General features: G+C 51.5%; 1 protein-coding gene across 1 annotated transcript in view; it reads right to left on the bottom strand.

Moving 5' to 3' along the window:
• Positions 1–12,850, bottom strand: part of HK2 (hexokinase 2) — a 59,865-nt gene extending 47,015 nt beyond the window's left edge. The window contains exon 1 of the mRNA XM_044261493.1: positions 12,319–12,850. Within this exon, the coding sequence (XP_044117428.1) occupies positions 12,319–12,381 (63 nt within the window). The 5' untranslated portion in view covers positions 12,382–12,850. The remainder of the gene's footprint in view (positions 1–12,318) is intronic.
• Positions 12,851–14,862: the final 2,012 nt, after the last annotated feature.

The raw sequence follows: 14,862 nt of genomic DNA, 5'->3' as shown, positions 1-14,862 counted from the left end.
CTTTGGCCATTGCTGCCACCCCAGCTTCTCCCATTGTAGAGCCTTCATTGAAAGCCAATTATATGCAAAGCACTACAGTGTACAGAGCAGGATTTTAAAAGAAATCAATTCTGGGGGCTCAGTCGGTTAAGCACTTAACTCCTGGTTTGGGCTCAGGTCATGATCTCAGAGTCCTGAGATCAAGCACCCCCGTCTGGTTCCATGCTGAGCATGGACTCTGCTTAAGAGTCTCTCTCTCCCTCTACCCCTCCCTCGACTCCGTTTGTGCTTTGCCTTTGCTCTTGCTCTCTCTTGCTCTCAAATAAATAAATCACTTCTAGAAATGGATGGATAATGATGTTGTATACAGTGTAAATGTACTTAATGTCATTGAACCTTACACACACACACACACACACACACACAGAAATAATCTTTTTAAGAACTCGAGATTCCTGTTCTCTAGGACTTTACCAGGCAGCACAGAACTCAACTCATATTGTAGACCCCATGAATGTCTCTGAATTGAATGGAGAGATGGATCTCAGTAGATAACAAAGGCAAACACCCTGCGCAGGGGTCCATGGAAGTGTTAGGTGTACGTGGCCCATGAGACCAGCAGGCAGGGGAGACCGTGTGTTCTGGGCTAAGAACATACATATCCAACGTACATGTCAGCTAGAGTGTAGAGGTACCATGTGAAAGGGCTCAGAAGATGTGGGCCAAGATCCTGAAAGGGTATTATGAATTCCAGGACCAGAATTCAGAAGACTGCAATGTCCTCGGAGGAGTCTTATTTCAACCGACCGTTTATCATCACTGGATCATGGGAAGGAAGGAGCGTGAAGATCACCTCACTATGTCAAGTCGCTGTGCTGTTTACCCACCAGTTAATTCCTTGTAGGGTTTGGCACCAGGAGAGAGTCTGACCATCCAGAGTCACCGCTTCCTGCTACGGGCCAACAAAATTCAAACCCCTGACTCTAGGAGAGCTGTCCTTTTTACCTGGACTGTCAGGGAGCTCTGAGCTCGGTTCGCAGCTCCAGTGACCTATACCTAGTCTAAGTGCATTGGTTGCCCCTCCTTGCCAGTCCCTTTTACAGAAAGCTGAGCTCCATCACCTAATCCTTTTAGAAAGGTGACGAAAGAACTAATATGGGATCAAGCAACTGCCCATCAGTCATCCCCTACAGGACACATCCTCTTGAACAGAAGATGGAATTCCAGCGAACAAACAGCTAAAAAAGCAACGCCACAAGCACGTAAGCATCAGGGCCAAGGTCACAAGGACACCCTGAAGTGCTACTGGACTCTCTCCCCACGCTTTGTGTATTTCTCACAGAAGACCTAGAACCTTCTCTCCAGAAGGTGCTGGATGCACAGCAGATAATTTCTACCTTTTAGCTTCTTCCTGACCCCGCGCAGAGTGTCTGAATTTCAGCTTCCCTAGCACATGGGTCCTGTCCCAAAGATATAATCAGGTCATGCATACAGACAGGAGACAAAGGCTCCAGGGCTCCAACCTAACTTCTCCTAAGAAATTTAGGAAAGACCACACCCTCTTGCAGGGCTTTCACTGGTCTGTGTGTGCTTTACTAGGACCAGTCAAAACAGGGGAGGGTGGGGGGGGGCAGGGATACTCTACCACAGCAATTAGGAAGACACCACCTAGGGGGAGCCTGGGTGACTCAGTCAGTTGAGCCTCCACCTTCTGCTCAGGTCATGATCCCGGGGGGTTCTGGGATCGAGTCCTGCATGGGGCTCCCAGCTCAGCAGGAATCCTGCTTCTCCCTCTGCTTGCTGCTCCCCCAGCTAGTTCTCTCTCTCTCTCTCACACACAAATAAATAAAATCTTAAAAAAAAAAAAAAAAAGGCACCACCTACCATCACATAGAGCCACATACAACAAATGAATCTCACAATATAAAGCTGGGCAAAAGCAGTCAGACACAAGAAGAGACGTATCTTACGAGTCCGTTCATTTGAAGCAGAAACAGACCCCTGCTGACAGAAGGTGGGATAGTGGTTACACTTTGGGCTGCTAATGTTCTGTTACTGGATCTGGGTGGTGGTTACCTGGTGTTTTCAGTTTCCTGTGTAGATTGTAGTTCCATTTTAAAACATAGGAAGGAAAAAGGGCAAAGCCCTAACTAGGCCCTGGTCTACCCACTCCACATGGTCAGAGTGGCCAAGGAGCTCAAAGAAGTGTGTAAGAAGTCAAACCAGAGGGAAGACCCATGATCTAAATAAACGCATCCATACACAGCCTTCCAGTGACTCTATCCGATGACACGGGCTGACAACTTCGTTTTCAGAAAAATTTCTTATTTTTGCACTATTCCTTTGCCAGCGTCACCTCAAAATCTTTGACGAGGACACCAAGCCTTAGAGAAGCTTCCCCAAACCACAGGTCGAGTCCCCGGCATGACCCCCTACATCCGGGGGTGAGCTGAGCGCCCGAACCTGGGGCACAGGTGTGCCCGAAGTGGGAAAGCCAGATAACTACCATCAGTGACCTCATTAATAATACCACCTTCACAGACTTCTGGGAGGACCAAGGCTGAGCAAAGAGCAGCAAGTTTATCCTGTCATGGTGCCAAGCCAAGGCCAGATGTTTCTGATTAAAAAAAAAAAAAAGGAAAAGAAAGAGAAAGAAAAGAAATGGATAAACTGAGGAGGGCAAGACACAGCAGATCCTCGATTCTGTAAGGCCCCTTCCTCTGAAAGGCAGCTGCCCAAAAGTAACAGATCTGCCACAACACTCTCCTCAGATGGGACCAGGGAGGAAGGAGCCTGCCGGGGCCACCAGGCTACCTCAAGGAGATTCGAGCTGACGCACCATGCGCTCACCAGCCCCAGTGAGCCTGGGGCGCCTGGGAAGTGTGAAGCTGACCTAGGAGGCCGACAGGCCACTCCCCCAGGATCCTGTTGCACCTTGGTGAGTCATAGGCTTTCCAGTTCTTCCAGTTCTTGCCTCAGCTGCCTGGAGTTGCAGCCAGACCGACTTTGGGCAGCAGCACCTGCCAGGGGTCCAGAAGATGGGCATCTGGGACATGGGTCTTGGGAGCCTCTTATACTCAGACATTCTGGGCCGTCTAGGGGGAAGCTGTGCAATCCTATGTCTCAGACGTACATGACCCCGGCACAGTTCACTGACCCAAAATGGACTTGAGTGCTAAATGGAGTGGGCCCAAGCCAGGGGTTGAGGGCACCAGGGGAAAGGAGAACCCAGTCTTTGCCTGCAAGGGGCACAGTCTACTGGTAGGAGGCAAATACGTCAGCAAGTAATTACAAACTGAGGGGAAGGGCAAAGAGGCAGTTTCTTTCACAGTAATAAAATACAGATTTATAATCACTGAAATCACGCAGGCATCAATACAATTCTCAGGAGCGTCTCAGAAAGGTTGCATGTGCGTGTATGCTGACCCCACACCTACAATGTTATCCTCTGGCCTAACAAACTCCCACTCTGCCCTTCAGGGCCCAGCACAAATGGCCTCTCCCAAATTCCCAGCTGCCAACATACTTTTGACACCTTCTGTCTCCTGCCCTTGCTGGTCCCAGAGGACTAAAGACACCAACTACATACATGCTCCCAAATTTACGTCTGTGGTGTCAGCAGTTATCTCAGTAATGAGAGTAGGTGCTCAAGGCCTAGGTCATGGTCACTTATAAGGGGCTACGGGTGTGCCGAAGGGGTGGGAGAGTAACCTGGGTGAAGGGGAGAACTGGCCATTCCAGAATGCCCAGGAGCTCAGAGCCTGACCCTGTTCTTCAGGCCTGAGCCCTCATTGCACATGACGTTGGCGGCAGCAGGGTTTTGTCTCCAGCTGTATGACTGTCCTGTTTGGTCACCCAGGTCCCCTAAGGGTCTGACTCTGCCTCCCTGAACAGCCCCATGCCAGGGGACCAGAGTCTACCCCCTGAGCTCCTGAGCCTCCAGCACAGGGATAGCTGAACTCCCCAATCCCGCCTGCTGCCAAGCGTCCACCCGCCACACCAAACCCCCGCACATCTGGCCCTCCGCCCCACATCAGCCCCAGACCTTCCCAGTCGGCCCCCCCTACCCCACCACCACCCACCCACCCACCCACCAGAAGCAGGACAGCCCATACATCCCAGTTTGCCCAGGACTCAGTTTACACTGAGGTAGCAGCCCAAGTATTAACAGTGTCCCCTTTTATTCTCAAAAAAGTGGCCCAGTTTGGACAAATTATAGGGTTACTCTAGGTTCAGACCACAAAGCAAATCCTGCCTTTGTTCTTAGGGAGCCCACACCTGACTGATGAGAAGAGCTCATGCCGCACAGTTGGTGCCAAAAGGGAAATAGGGACCAAGAAACTGGGTTCCTGCTCTGGGGCTTGCCCTATATAAACCTGGGCTGGTCACTTAGTACACAGCACCTGGTTTCCTCATCTATAAAATGGAAGGACTGGAATTAGATAATCCAAAGGTCCCTTCCCAACTGACACCTGACTCACAGCGCCATGAAAATGAAATACAAGTGGCCTGTCTCCAGTTGTTCCAGGCAGCCCCATGCTGGGGTTAAGGACCTGGGTTCTGGGGTCAGACTGAATTCAGGCTTGCCTTTGACCAAGGTACTGTCCCTTTCTATGCCTTGGTGTCTTCATCTGAATAATAGCTAATAATGTCTACCAGGGAGGGCTGCTGAAGGATGGCCTGAGTTAGAGAGTATACACGGAGCCCAGCACTTAGTAGTGCTGGTTATTTTAAGTATACACAGAGCCCAGCACTTAATAGTGCTGGTTATTTTAAGAGCTTGAGAAATTGCAGAATGGGGGATGGAACTGATGAGACATGGCTAGAAGGCTTCATGGCAAGGGGTTGAGACAGAAAAATGTGGAAGGAAGCAGGAAGCAGGAGAAGGAAGTCTCTCAAATGGGAGAAAGGAAAAGTGGCAGCTTCGTGTGCCCTCATTTAACTCTGATGGCCTATCTGGCTCCCTTCCTTTATCAGACAGTATGAAGACGCCAGAAGGAAGAGTCTAGGAGCAAGGTCTTTCAAGAACAACAGGGATCGACCACACCTCTGGGGCAGAACCACTGAGCTAAGGGGAGGAGAGTCAGGAAGGCCGGCTGGGAGGGCACCAAGGGCCAGATTCTCGGCCCTGACTCACTCTTAAGTTAACTCCAAGGTTTTAACCAAGGTCCTTCCAAGTAAGGAGGGTCAGACTATTGCTTAGAGACCCACAGACAAAGCGCAAAAAGTACAGCCACCCTAACAGAGGGCTGCATCTCAGGGAAACAAGGCTTCCCAACTGGGTTTGGACGATGCAAAGCCTGTACAGGGATGGGGGAAGGGAAGTGTCGGAGGGCCACACTGGACAGCCTGGAGTCCGTATGAGGGGCAAAGAGCTCTCTGCTGATACCCAAGACAGCCAGGGCCCCTTCTTCTGATCTGCCGAAAACTGTGGGAATAACGGTTTCCTTCAAACTCCAGGGGTCAGTGAGACCAAAACCTACCATGACCTGGTCCTAGGACTCAACAGCCCAGGATATCCCCCACCCCCAGCAGTTGCCCCAGTGGAAAGGCAGAATCTGGGGCAGATGTGAGGAAGGCTAAGCAGGCATCTCACTGGCCAAATGTAGCATAAGTGGCCTCAGCAATGCCCTGGGCGCCTTTGGTCTGTGGGAGAGGGACTGAAGAGGAGGGAGGACTAGGTTTCTACAGTGAAAAGGGCAGAACTACTGCTGTGATCAGTCACGCCTTCCACTGAAGATGCTTCAGCCTCTGGTACAATCATCGTGGCATCCCACAGACACCCACCCCTCCTACCTCCAGTGGGGAGGTTACTTCCCACGGGACCCAAAGGAAAGCAAGTCAGAGAAAGAACTCAAGGATGGCCCTCCCAAGCCTAGGAAAAGAAACTGTTTCAGAAGGCAGAGAGGGCAGTGAGGATGCTTCCTTACTCCTCAGCTTCAGGAACTTTCCACCCTTCTGCCCTCCCTGTCTTCTCCTCTAATGCGACATCAGACAGATGGAGACAATGTTCCAGAACCCATTATGTCCTACAAGCCCTTGGGGAAAAAGCAGGGCCCCTTTCATCTAAGAGTATAGTTACTATACAGATGTAGTTCTCCATGTACTAATATTTAATACATAAAGAGTTGACGACTACGTGTCAGGCAATGCTGTAAGAGCTTCACATATATTTACTCTTTAATCCCTACAGTAACCCTATTAAGGTGTTATCCAAAAACTCTCCAAGGCCTAGAAAGGTTAAATTAACTGACCCAAGTTCAAAAGCCAGTTATATAAGCCAGGATTCAAGGCCGGGAGACGGCTCTCTCACTCACCCTACAACCTCTCCCAATGTGACCGCTGGACTGGCCCTCAGTGAGGATCACGGGCCCCTGTCCTCTGTCCCCAGCGCCAGTGGCTCCTGGACCCACATTCTGCCAGCTCCCCCGCCTGCGGTGTTCAGAAATCTGACAGAGGCCTGGCCTCCATGGCAATCCCAGCAACAACCAGGGGAAGATTCTCCTGGGGACAGCTGAGCCAACTTCCCTCCCACTCACTACCTGCCCTGGTAACCCAGGTACCCCACCCTTCGGCCAGGGGGCACAGACATCTGCTGACTGCAGTGGTCTGCGACTTCATCTCAAATGCATCTTTTGTTCAAGAACACGTGCTACCGTGACTGTCCCAGGACCTGGCACGCTGTGAGCTGAGAGCCAAGGTCCTAGTTACAGCTACTATTAACTAGCTGGGTGAGCAGGAACAATGCGCCATAAAACTGAAGGGCGGGATGAACTGTGTTCTTTCTTCTGATGCAGTTTCTCAACCTACAGATACTTGGGGCCAAAAAAGTCTTTGCTGCAAGGTGGCTGTCCTGGGCACTGTAAGACGGCGTATCTCCTTTGCCTCTACCTACTTGAGGCAGCAACCTAACATCCACACCCACCCAAATGGTGACAGACAGAAAGTTCTCCAGACATTACCAAATCCACTGGAGGGCAAAATTGCTAGCAGTTGAAAACTACAGCTCAAAAGTAGTAGTAACCAAAACAAACAAAACAAAACAGAATACAGGTTTTGCCCCTACAGACTGAGATAGGGTGGGAATTCTGGCTCTTTATTATAGGGTTGGGCTACAGACAGCCCCTCATAAAGGATCACAGGGCCCAAGATGCCAAGAGTGGTGAGGCTGGAAGACCTGCTTCAGGAGTGAGCAGCAACAGCCCCTCCAGCGCAAGGAAGCAAGGCCTATGACCCCTGACCTGCGATATTAAGATGCAGACAAAGAACTCTGGGATCTTATCTGCTCTCCACCCCCACCCCTCTCCCCCCCGCCCCCGCCTCCCCCCAACACTGCTTTGGAAAGGGAAAGCCAGACAACACAGTGCTGGAAAACAAACCAAACTTGCTGACTTCACAACTCAACAATGATAATGAGGAACCGTTATCAGGAGTCGTCTTTGAAAGAAATGTCTGAACAAAGGAAGTCAGTTTTCTGGGGTTCCTGAGGTCTTTCAGTGTATCAGATCTCCTTAGTCTGACTGCCAGGTTTTGAGAAAACGGTTGTGGTTTGTGTTGTTTTGATTTCCCCTGGAAAAGGGCCCCTAACTGCCCTCCAACTCCTCAGGGTGCTGGAAATGGTCATCTTTGAAAAGTGAGGTTTTAAAAAAAAGAAAGAAAGAGAAAAAAGTTGGCTCTGAGGAGCCTCAGAGGGTATTTTAATTAATTTGATGGTAAAGGAAAGTACTTCCCTAGCACTCTCTGAAATCGAAATTTGGTGATTCAAAAAAAAAAAAAAAAAAGATGGTTAACAAAAGCTACAAAATATTCCTACTACCATCAGCTGCTTCTGGGCAGGGAAGGGACAGTATTAGGATGCTAAGTATTATGTACACATTGAACAAATGAGAAACTGTACCTGTCCATGTCCACTGAGTTGGTCAAAAATAATCTTAGTAAGGTTGTAATCAGTAGCTAAGTCTTGGTACTTTAACCCTTACCAGAAGATTCATGGCACATCATAGGTACTCAAGGCATACCAAGGAAGGCTCCCTTAAGGTCTGCCACTCCTCACTGTCTCTTGACTTACTGCCTTATCTCACCAGACAACTGGAACGTGTCTTGGTTTCAGTTTCCCACATCATAGCCAGAGGACCTGGTACCCACAGTAAGCTCTCAAAAAACATTAAAACTCTTATCTTTCTTGACTCTTGGGGGCTTTGCTGAATTTTTGGCTTCCAAGATACTCCCTGCCCCCTCCCAAGTCCAGAGTTGAAATCCACCCCTCACTCAACAGGGACAGGAGCCCAAGCAAGCTATCTCTGTTCCATAACCGGAGTGAGAGTATGTCACCAGTCCATGCATGTTAAAAAAAATTGGCCAATGGCTAAAGGAAGGCATGCATACCTCATTTGACTTTTATGGTTAGAACAGATTAAAAAACAAAAACAAAAAACAAAAAAAAACCACTATCTCTCCACCCAGAGGAGAGCCTTGATTGCTGGAAGAGAGGAAACTCCCTCACCCTCCCTATGTCACCGAAACCCTCCCTCCCTTGCCCCTCAGAATCAGCCTCAGGATCAGGATCAGCTTCCGGTCTTTATGAAAATAGAGTCTAAGGCCTTTCTTTATGTCCCCCTATCCACCCATCCCCTTCAGCCCTGTCCTAGCAATCCCCCAATGTGCCTTTCACTCCCCTCCCCTTCCTGCAGCCCTTGCTCTGCTTCTGTCTCGAGGAAGGATTCCTCCCTCATCCTCACACTCACTGAGCACCTCCCTGGTGGCCAGAAACTGTGGCTACAAAGGTGAGCAGCCAGAACTCTCCCTGCCCCGAGGAAGGAACCGGAACTGAAAACTACCAAGTCTGATGCATGGTGGGACTACAAAAATGCCATGATAGGGCACCTGGGTGGCTCAGTCAGTTAAGCACCTGCCTTTGGCTCAGGTCATGGTCCCAGGGTCCTGGGATCAAGCCCTGCGTGGGGTTGGTTCCCTGCTCAGTGGAGAGTCTGCTTCTCCCTCTGCCTCTTCCCCTCCCCCTACTCATGCTGTCATTTCTCTCAAATAAATCTTGAAAAAGAAAAACAAGGAAAAAAAATTGGTCATGAGAACTCCCATTTAAAAAAAAAAAAAAGCCATGATAGGGCAAAGGTGCTTTGTGTGAAGAGCATGGCATTTAACGAATGGTGATGCAAGTCCTCAGGGAATGAGGTAGAGAACATGGAGGGGTCAACGGGCCTTCATTCAGTATGCAGTGTTAAAAAAGGGTTCTGAAATGTTCTAGTCTCGCTCCAGAAAGAGACTGGAAACAGAGAAACACTAGGAGGCCTCTGAATTAAGCCAGAGACAGGTTGACAAATGTGTAGCGATCAGAAAGGAAAGTCAATGAAATGCGTCCAGAGCTCCCAGCCAGAAGAGCCAGAGGGTACTGATGCCATTAATGTAAGCAAGAGAAGAGCTAGTTGCATTTCTGGGCATGCTGGGTGACGGTGCTGCCAGCATCCCAGAGTGAATGCAGACAGGGGCCAGGATGGAGTCCACTTTTGGTCCCAGAAGCAGGTGAGCGTGGTCAAGAGCATGGGGCTCTCGAGCCTGACGGCAAGACTTCAATTCCCAGCTCTTACAACAAGAGCCAGTGACCTTGGACAAGTTACTGTGCCTTTGTTCCTACCAGTAAGACAGCAATGCTGATAATAACTGCTTCTGCTTTGTGAAACTGTTGCGAACATAAGCTAACAAACATAAAGAACTTAAACCAGGGCCTGGCACACAGTAAATGCCGATGTGTTTGCTCTCAAGTTTCAAAGTGTCAATCAGCAAATGTGAGCAAATAACTCTTACTCTCCTGCTAATGGTACAAAACACTGGACTTGTGCATCAGAAGACAAGTTGGGGGGAGTGAGGGGGCTAGTTGTGGCTAAGTGCATCTAAGTTTTCCATGCCTCAGACTACAACCCAGAATAGGCAAGATAATGGGGATTTCAGAAGAGTCCAAATCCAGACCTTTTCAAAAGACTCTCTAAAATTAAACTCAAACTTCACCCTTCTCTAATTCATCCTTGTAGCAGGAACTGGAAAAGAGGCTTCCAGGGATACTGGGATGTCTCACTGAGCTGAGAGTCTTCATCTCAGGGTCAGGAGTTCAAACCCCACATTGGGTTTCACACTGGGTATGCAATGGAGTCTACTTAAAAAGAAGAAAAGATACTTCCAAAATATTCTCTGACTCTCTTCCTACTTGCTACAGAATGGTAGGTGGAATCAAACCCCTTTGCTCACCTAAACCTAGAGGCCAATCCCAGGTTCTGACACCAGGTAAATTAAAGGCCTGACTCTATTCTGCCCCCATCGGTGATTTAGAGGAAATACACCCAGAGTCCACCCAGACCTTCACAGGCTAAAATGAAGCTGTGTGTAAGGGCCTCCTACAAAAAAGACAAGGCTACATTACCCGGTTTTATCCTCAGAACTCCCTAAAGTGGACAAGGCTGCTGCTGTCACTCCTGTTTTACAAAAAGAAACCAACAGTCCAAAGAGGCAAAGTGACTTGTTCAGGGTCCTGTGGTTAATAAATCACAAAACAGATTGGAACTCATTTCCAGATACCCTGGCTTACGCTCTCTCCACCCTGGGACCAAAGTGATGACTCCCAACCATACCTAGACAGTCCGAGTTTAGCCTCCTTCCTCTGGATTAGGGGAGAGTAAATTAGTAAAGGAATTAAAATGTCCTGGAGTGATACACAACCAAGACCTCCCCTGGATTAATAATCCTACAATTTCCTACTTTAGGATTTGCCAAGGGATGACTCTTCCCCAAGGGTTAACTCACTTCTTGGGCAGAGAACCCAAAGAAGTTGCCAAGATCCTGCCGGCTCACAGACACATTCTTAAACTGAATTCAAGTGCAGAGCTGAGCCACATCCCAGGAATGAGAGAGCAACAGTCCTTTATACGCAGAGTAAATGAACTCAAAACCAGCGGCCCTCTCCTCCCTCCTCCAGTCTGAGGCTAAGTACTGCCATGTTTTATTTGGGGGTTCATCTGCTACGACTCTGAAAAACACCACGAAGGTAACCCACCACCCTCTCCTTTGCTCTCAGAATCCCCAGAAGGGGAGTACGAGCAGGTCGCATCACCCAACAATTATGTCAAGACACTACCCCCAAATGTGTTCCCTCTAAGACACAGAAATTTCAAGTATGTAATTAAGCAACGCTGCCACTGCCTCACAGCTCTGGACACCCCCACTCTCCCTCAGCCCCTCCCTTCTTCTCAAGTCCTAGCTGAGGTCCACGGTCAGGTGCCAACCCTGAAATCCCGTCTATTTCAGAAACCAGTGCTCGGCAGAGTGATAGCGCCTCAGGCCCAGCCCCACCCCCACCCCATACCCGGAGGCACCTAGAGCTTGGCTCCCGGCGGGGCCCGAAGCTCTTTCTTATGTAAATGACCTAGCCCAAGAGCACTGGCGGGGGCGGGGGGGCTGCAGACAGCGAGGTGGGCAGACCTGTCGGAGTCTCGGACAGGAAAAAGCTCGTTTGCCTACCGAAAACTTTTCAAAGACAGCAAAGCGGGAAGCGGGGGTAGACTGGGGGATCCTTCGTGTAACTTTTAGGAGCACCAGAAGTATTAACCAAAGTTCGCCCCCTACTTGGAGGCTGGCGCCGGGTTCTCAGGGCCCGGCCGCCCCGGGGCACGTCTGTGGGTAAATGTACGCCCCTCGCGGGGCCTCAGTTCCGGGCGCCTCAGTTCCGGGGAGGGGGCACGGCGGGCGGAGTTTCTCCGCTGCTGTCCCGGATCCTTCCCCGATCGGCCTCTCCCCAAGCGCACCTCCGCGAGGCCCTGAGGAACGCCGAGGGGAACCGCACGTCCCCAGAAGGCGATCCTTTGGCACAGGAGACCCCGCGCAGTCCCACGTGGCAGCAGAGCCTCCCCCCACCAGCCACGATTCTCCCCCCACGTGCTCTCGCCGGAACTCCGGCAGCGAGAGGGGTTCCTCCCACGTGGGACCCGCAGTCTCAGACTACGTGCCGGGAGACCCGCCCCTCCAGTGGGGGAAAAAAAAAAAAAAAGCGCGAGCGCGCGCAGAGTGGCTGGAAGGCAGAGAGCCGCGCGGTGCGCGAGCCCAGGCGCCTCGCACGCGCGCACACGCCTGCCCGTGCCTAGCGGACGTGGCTCCTCGCGCCCAGGAGTTTCCCGGCAGCCCTGACTTTTTCCGCGTCCTCGACCCCGAATGGAGAGGAAGTGGTTCCCCGCAGGGTCAAGGAGGAGAGTCCCGGCCGGCCGGGACCCCCGAGTGAGGGCCGGGGACCACACAACTTTGTCAAAGGCGAGCCAGCCGCCCCTGCAAGCGCTTACTTACCTTCTGCACCTGGTCATGGTTGAGCTCCGTGAAGAAGTAGGCGAGCAGATGCGAGGCGATCATCCTGTCGCGGCCCGACGGCGCCGAGTTGGGAAACCGAGGTTGGAGCGCGTGCGGGGGAGGAGGACAGCGCGGTCCGACCGCTTTGTATCTGGGCTTGGGGGCCCGGCCGGGAACAGTGAATCCGGACGGCACAAAAAGAAGGCGATGGCACGCCCAGCTAGAAAGTCTAGGGTCTCTGTAAACAGGTTTGGGGAGTCCTGATTGCTAGAAGGCGCCCAAAAATTACTGCTGGCGACGTGTCGGGTTGCCCCACCGCCAAGGCGCTAACTTCGCCAAAGGATCAGTAAAGGCTCAACTTGGGAAGAATCTCGGTCCGGTCTCACTTGGGCGAGCGGATCTCTACGGCTCACACGCGCGCTGCTCTTGCCCACGGATCTTCTCCTCTTGATGACACCGCGGCGGTAGCGGCGGCCGGGGACTCCTGCTCCGGAGTTTCGTGCAACAATGTGGCTTATTGAGGGGCTGCCGGCTCGCGGGCCTCCTGGTCAGTGACGCGCGCACGCCCATTGGCTGCACGGGGAGGGTGTGTGTGCCCACGGGCCGCCCGCCGCCGCGGCGCAGCCAATCCGTGCGCACGGCCCGCGGGCGCGGCCCCTCCGACACCCGAGCCGGGAAACTGGAGGGGCGCGCCCGGGGCAGGGGGCGGGGCCGGGCGGCTGGGATGGGACGTGTGGTCCGTGGCTAGAGGCTGGGGCGGAAAGGCGCATGAGCCACCGCCGCGTCAGGCTTAGCTATGGGTGGGGGGCGCGTGATCACAGACCCGGCGTGTGGGACGACTGGAAAGACGGGTCACCCGACCGGCACGTGCCTTGTGCGGGGACAGGGACACCGTCTGGTATCTCGGGGTCATGTGAGGGGCCCCCAATGCTGGGTCACATTTCTGAAACATCTTAGTCCTCACCTGTCGTGGCTCAGCGGGGTGCAGCGCTGAAGCAAAATTGAGGCGCCACGGTAGCTACTGCTTGCCCTATACCAGGCATCACAAAACGGATAGGGTGTGGGTTTTACTAACCTCGTTTTACAGATGAGGAACTCGAGGCACGGGCCGTTAAGAGACTTGCCCAGAGTCCCATAGCTATATGGCAGATGGGGGAAGGAACCCGCACACCCATCTGACTTTAAGCCCAATTCTTTTTCCCTATTTTCCTATTCTACCGCTCTAAGAGCCTGGGGAAGTAAAGGGCAGGAAAGGAGGTTTATCCGTAGGACGGACGCGTGGGTGAGACGGGCTGGGTGATAAGTGTGTACTGGAATGATCCTGGACATATATGGGGTGAGGTGGTTTACAGATGCTGAGAGGAGGGGGAGGTCCCGCCACAGCTAATGTCTGGCACCAGACTGAGTTGGTATATGGGGGGCAGCTGGCAAGAATGAAATACAGACTGATGCAGGCAGGGGACTTGTGCTTGTGGAAAGGAGCAAGCCTGGGGTTGGAGAGGTCACCGGGGAGGGAAGATGAAAGGCTTTGTGTTCTACTGAGGAGCTTCTCCTCTCATAAACAGTCGGGTGCTATCTGCACTGTATACATTATTATAGTATTATGTAAGTAATATATGTTCATGTCTGGAATATACAGAATAATAAAAAACATCCATGATCCAGCCTCTCAGCAAAACTTCTTGAAAGCTACATACCCTTCCCAACTATACATTCACGCCTCTCTTTCCTTGTACTCCAGTCAGGCCTGCGTCCCAAACTGCATTTGCCACACTCACCATAATGTCTTAACCTGTGGCCAAATCCCGTGTTCTTATCCCCTTTCCACCCTTGTCTTACTCCACTTCTGGTGATGCCCACACACAGTTGACCACATCCTGCGTCTGGAAACACCTTCCTCAGTGGGAACTGGGGAAGCTCCACCCTTCTGGTGTCCCTAGGCTCCTCAGACCCTGTTTTCTCGACCTGCAAATGCGGGAGTACACCTGGGCTGTCCTCCACCCTCGGATCTGGTTATGCTCTCTCCCAGAGTGATCCCTCCCAGCCTCATGACTCCTTGCTGGTAATGCACAGATGGAAATCTACAGCAAGGACCTCTCTAGGAGCTCCAGACTCAATTCTCCAGCAACCATTTGTCATCGCCACTGAATGACTAGCATCTCACACTCAACATGTCCAAAGCCAAACGCAACTTTTCTTCCCTCATCTATCCCTTCCCAGTTGTCTCAGCAAATGACATCACCACCCACCCTAAGTCACCCTTAATTCCTTCCTGCCACTCACCCTCATTACCAATCAGTCCATCAGCAAGCCATCTATCTGACCCATAAAATAAATCCTGTAAGTGACCACTTCTCTCCATGTCCTTGGACGGCTTGGACACAAGCTGCCAGCAACTCGGCCAGAGCCAATACCACATCAGCCTACCTTGCCTCTGCTTCCATTCATGCCTTCTCTCCCTCCCTCACTCCAAGCCATCTATCTAATGGTTTCTAATCCTACAATAAAATTCAAAATCCTGACAATGATATGCTATAGCCTTTG

The sequence above is a fragment of the Neovison vison genome, chromosome 8 (genome assembly GCF_020171115.1).
Source record: "Neovison vison isolate M4711 chromosome 8, ASM_NN_V1, whole genome shotgun sequence".
Lineage (NCBI taxonomy): Eukaryota > Metazoa > Chordata > Mammalia > Carnivora > Mustelidae > Neogale > Neogale vison.
Note: the sequence above shows the minus strand (reverse complement) of the source record. Positions and strands in the feature narration are given on the sequence as shown.